The sequence below is a fragment of the Morone saxatilis genome, unplaced genomic scaffold, assembly GCF_004916995.1.
Source record: "Morone saxatilis isolate NCDOM2014 unplaced genomic scaffold, NCSU_SB_2.0 Contig19, whole genome shotgun sequence".
In the NCBI taxonomy this organism is placed as follows: Eukaryota; Metazoa; Chordata; class Actinopteri; family Moronidae; genus Morone; species Morone saxatilis.
The window spans coordinates 17,995,251-18,000,870 of NW_023339751.1; the positions used below are offsets into that span (position 1 = coordinate 17,995,251).

General features: G+C 37.6%; 1 protein-coding gene across 1 annotated transcript; it reads left to right on the forward strand.

Moving 5' to 3' along the window:
• Positions 1 to 410: 410 nt before the first annotated feature.
• c1d (C1D nuclear receptor corepressor) lies at positions 411 to 2,710 on the forward strand. Its single transcript, XM_035664171.1, has 5 exons — positions 411 to 512; positions 821 to 962; positions 1,394 to 1,460; positions 1,733 to 1,788; positions 1,887 to 2,710. Exons 2-5 carry the CDS (start codon positions 825 to 827, stop codon positions 2,100 to 2,102), a joined length of 477 nt encoding a protein of 158 aa, XP_035520064.1. The 5' UTR covers positions 411 to 512; positions 821 to 824; the 3' UTR covers positions 2,103 to 2,710.
• The last annotated feature ends 2,910 nt before the right edge of the window (positions 2,711 to 5,620 follow it).

Genomic DNA, 5,620 nt, shown 5'->3' on the forward strand with positions numbered 1-5,620 from the left:
TTCAGTTACCGCGCTGACGCCCCAGGTTGCCACAGTAACGAGAACACTCGGCTGCCTCATATATTAAGTTACTATTAGCTGAACGGTTGTAGCTGTTTTTCACATGTATTTTAAACGCATTGTATGTGAGGAAAAGGCGCCGCCGTGGTGAACACAAAATTATTCACAAGATAATGTGGTGTTTTTGCTAAAAAAAAATAAAAATATATGATTAAAGCTGATCTGTCAAAAAGTTGTTAAACGTTAATATAAAAGGAGAGCAACGTTAGGCAGCTGTGGCTGTTGAACAGTACACCGAACACGGATAAAGCTGTTGTCAAGCTAACTATGAAAAGAATACAATAATGCAGATGAGGGTTAATTAACGTTAAATTAACGTTAAGTTAAGTTAAATTAAATTAAATTACTTCGCTCCTCCAACCGGCAGGCGACAGTAGAGTGCAGAAGAAGAAGAAGAGTGTTGTTTTCATACATCACTTCCTGTCGGCTGAAGCGTGTTTCGTGCTGAAAAGGTAAAACAGAACTAACGTTAGCTAAGTTAATGTGAAATATCGCCACACTCCGCTACTAGTAAACCTGTATTGCCGTTAAACCAGTAATATGAGCAGTAATTTATAATGATCACATTATGTTTACTCATGTAACCATAGCTAACTATAACCGTCCGCCTGTTGTCCTGTTAGCAGCATGTGCAGCTCTCTTTCTCTTTCTGGCGACCGACGTTAACGTAAAGATTAGAAATTGAGCTTGTTGCCAGTGCAGTCTAATGAGACGGTCGGAGCAATGAAACAGAGCTACATCACATTTAATTATCTTACAGGACAATGGCAGCGGACAGCAGGACTGAGGACTACCCTCATGAGATCGACGAGCAGCTCACAGGCTTCGACTCCTCAGTTTCTTCTGTAAAAACCATGTTGGACAAGTTGATGTCGATGCCCAGGAACGAGCTGCTTCAAAAGGTAGTCTGAAGACCTTTTTCACACTGTGACTCGTCAAATGTAAGATACTGGAAGGAAAGAAAGAAAGAAAGAAAGAAAGAAAGCAGGCAGGCAGAGGCATGTACATAATAATAATAATAATAATAATAATAATAATAACAATGGTACCACAACAAAAAATAGGGCAACATTTACCAGTTGCTTTGAACATTTGACATGATAAATATAAAATAATCTCATAAAACATAATGCTCAGCTGTACCCAGAAGTCTGTGATTTAGATTAATCTAGTGCCTTGTGCACATGAACACATTTTACTTTTTTTTTTACTAATTTTACTTCTGTTTTGTTTATTATTCACGGTGCCGATAGCATGTTTGCCAGTAAAGGAGTTAGATTTTGCTGTATACAGCTGGTGCTAATTTAACTAAATCTGTTTTTTTCTTTTACAGCTGGACCCTTTGGATCAAGCCAAGCTGGATCTGATGTCTGCCTACACACTAAATTCATTATTCTGGAGTAAGTTTTTCTGGATTCACTGTCATTGTCTTGTGGATTTGAGGAATATACAGTAAAGGCAGGTGGCACTAAATAAAACACAGTTTGCTAGCTAACATACTGTTGACTTGATATGTGTGTTTTCAGTAGGCAGAAAAGCCACATGCACTGCTTCTGTTGGTTTGTTTGTGCACATGCACCAATGGAAACACTGTAACAAGATGCATGTCATTATGGAGTGTATCAGTACTCCGAATTTAAACATGTAGTCTTACATTTGCTCTCGTTTACAGTGTACTTGGTTACACAAGGAGTAAATCCCAGAGAACATGGAATCAAACAGGAATTGGTATGTATCTTTCCTCTGTACTGCCTTTGACATTTTCCCTCGTTCTCTCTATTTATGTGTGTTGTCTAATTTCGGTGTTACCATACTGTGCTCTTCAGGAGCGAATAAGGATGTACATGAATAAAGTGAAAGAGATCACAGACAAGAAGAAAGCTGCCCGTCTGGATAAGGGAGCTGCTGCACGCTTCGTCAGGAATGCTCTCTATGAACCAGATGAAAAAGATTCTAAAAAGAAAACGGCTTCCAAGAAAGCAGCAGACACAAAGCCTGACACCCCGCGGTCAAAGCGTCCAAAACAGAGCTCAAGTAAATGAGGAGCTGTACAGTCTCCACTTTTTATGGGGCAACAAACATTTTCGCTCACAAGGCAACAAAGCAAATTGTGATTGTGTTACGGGGCATCGTACTGGACAACATGAGACATCAAAATACACATTGATGTTTGTTTGGGTTGCTCAACAGTCAAATGGAAGCTCAGATTCTTGCTGACTGTTGCCCTGCAGCAGTACTAGAAACACAAGACCAACTGCCACCTACGTCACACCATCCCAGGTTTTGCTGAACATATTTCCGATGCTGGCAACTGAATCTGATAGATTCAATGCTGTAGCATTTTTGTAATTGGTGGCGCAAATCTACGGGGTTCTATAACCATGAAAATTTTTTTTTATTTAGAAAAGTTACTAAAATATAAATTAGGTCCATCCAGGAATTGAAATGTCATTTAAGATTATATGGTTCCTTCTTTTAGATAAATGAGAAATGTTAATTTCTCAGTATTTTTAAAAAGGGATTCTGTGAATCATGAGTAGATTTTTTTTTGTTGCAGTTTTTTTACACAGTGTCAAACGTTGTATTGATAAAAGGTTTGTGGTGATGTATTGCTTTTACCATTGACTTCTGCATAAAAATAATCACCAGACATGAGTTATTGCTTTTTTTCCTATTATACGAGATATTGTGCCTGAAACAGATAAATCTTATATTAAGTAGTTTGGTGTAAGCTTCCAACTTTGCCCTTTGGCCCTTTTCCACACTGTGACCTCTCATAGTAGGAAAAGCACAAGTGTAAGTAATAAAATGAATAATGGCTGAATTCTCTTCGTCATGGTTAACACACCTTGAATCCACCAGAGTCATCGTTAATCTTGGGATTTTCCTGTTATGACAAGTTATAATGTCGGCTGAGAAAGGAACCTTTTTTTCTCTGTCCTTTAGCACTTCGGTTTCCACATCCCATTCCAGAGTTACAGATTATATTAATAATTAATAATATAATATTACTGAGAGACATGACCTGGATAAACTGCTTAAACCATGACGAAAGGGCCAGTATAATTCTGTTAATATAACCGGTATTGTGCTGCAGTAGTCTAATTTGGCTACGTGGCCACCAACCTGACAGTACAGTACAAAGGGCTGAAAATGACAGTAAAATGCTTTTCAGTCAATCTATCAAACTTTATTTGTATAGCACCTTTCATATAGTTTAGTGCTTGACAGACAACTGACAATTCAATAATAAGACAGAATGCAGTAAAAAATTAAATAAGGTAGATTTAAAAAACAGCATAAAATGATACAAATTACTAAATACAATACTATCAATTTTACAAGTATAATGATATTTAATAAAAGCTATACTAAACACCTTATACTGATGTCACCAATATATACTGAACACTATTTTTCTGGTTCTTATTGTTATGTGAAGAGATTTAGCTGTCCACATTTTATTTGTGTCATCCCTTTACTATCTGAACTGATTATTAGTAGTCTGTAACAGGTCTGCATCTTACTGGCTATGTGTGTCCTTGAGTCTTCAGTAAAAAGATTTGTATCGTCAACTTCCAACAACACTATGTCCTTATGGTTGAAATTAAAGCAGTAAATATTATTAGCTGTTCCATAAAATGGTGAAAAATGCTGTTTCCCAAAGCCTAAGGTCATGCCTTCAAATGTCTTGTTTTTTTTTTTACCACAACCCAACAATAGTTTATTGAGTCATAGAGGACCAAAAAAGAAAATATTCACATTTGAGAAGCTGAAATCAGAGAATGTGGACAGATTTTTATGAAAAAAATACTCAAAATAATTAATCAATTAACAAAATAGTTGCAGATTAACTAATCATTGAAGCACTAAAATATTGTAAAGCTGTTTTGTCCTGAGCTATAAGACATTAAGAACTATATAGAAGTGAACAAAAAAGTTGAGAGAGGTTGCTTTTGTAAACATGTTAATAATGTGTATCCTATTAAATACAAATAAAGCAGAGCATTACTTAATTCATGCAATTAGCAATTAGCACTGGCCCTGGTGTGGGTCAGACCTGTGCCCTGTTGATTGCAGGATGGCCTCTGTAACCATCACAAACTGCTGTAGCTGCATGGCTGCACAGTGTAAGCGTAGGCCGTAATGAGACTTCCTCTTAAAAAGAAACCAACGTCACATTTGATAAAGACACCCATATTGCTTCCTTTTTGTAATTCCCCCTGGACAGCCGAGATCTTAATCTTAATGTACCCGCAGGTCCCTGCATCCCTCTAATCAAGCCCAGGAAACAGTGAGGCAGTGAGTTAGATTCTCAGGAATGTATCTTTTCATTCTTTTCATCATCTTTCCTTTTCTCATCCTCCCTTCAGCAGCGTCCAAAAATGACATTTGTTTAGCCAAACCACCCGACTTTTTCCACCAAGTTGTTGTTTCTAACTGTTCAAAGACATGTGTCAAACGTTGCCTGATGAACAGCCCCGTCTGCATATTGGAAAAATATGGATTTTTCCACTTTTTTTCCCCCCACTCTGTAATGTTCGCCTTTCTATGCCCTCTTCCACACATGTGCTCGGTATAAAGGAGTTAGGTCACTTGGTGAGCAAATTTGAACAAACAAACTCTCATGTCGAAATCGTGCGCCCTAACAAGCTCCAAACCCTGGTTTGTCCCACGCTTGTTTATTTATGCTGTTTGTGAGCAGCTTGTGGTGAGGAAGTTTATATTATATGGAGCGAAAGGCATCAGACCAAATGACCTCCTCAAGCAAGATGAAGGAATAAGCAGCTTTCCTTTCAGACTTCTCTATCTCCTAAAATGGTGAAATGTATGACAACAGACTGCATAAAACAGCTTGGAGCTCCAAATGATCTCACTGGGCTGATTTGTCAGTACGTAGAGGCTGTGTACAGAGTTAGACTAATAATTGTTGTCATTTGATTCAAAAACCTCTAAACCTCTACATTTAATCACTAAATATGTGTTTTACCTGTCATGCAATTTCTGGAATTTCCTGAAGTTCGAACACATCAGATAAAATCAGGAATTTGATAGGGAAATGTACTTCTCAATCGCCCTCTAGAATTTGGTGGTTTTCAGCCCCATTGTGGTGGAAACCAAAGTGCTGATCTATTCAGAACAGAGATTTTAAACAAATCAGGAAGAAGTAAATGTTTTAGCTCATGCTAGCGTTCCAGTTTTGAAATGGAAACAAAATGGAATTTCGCTACAGCCGCACAACACTGTAGTAAAAAATATAAAAAATGTTGAGATTCAGAGTTTATTCTTGAACTTGGACACCGCAGTTGATGAAATAATCTCACCACAAGGTCCATTAAGCAGAGTTTCAAGAGCTTTCGATCATATCACATGGTCTGCTACGTTATTTTTTAGTGATGCACGCTTCATTCATCACATCTATTTCCATGATGGGGAAAAATAAAAGACAGCATCTTATTTAAGGCAGGTAATCTTGTGTCTGGGTGGTGTTTTATGATTTACAACCTGAAGTGCCCATTACACACTTTTGATTGCAGCCTATGCTTCAGGGCCAGATGAG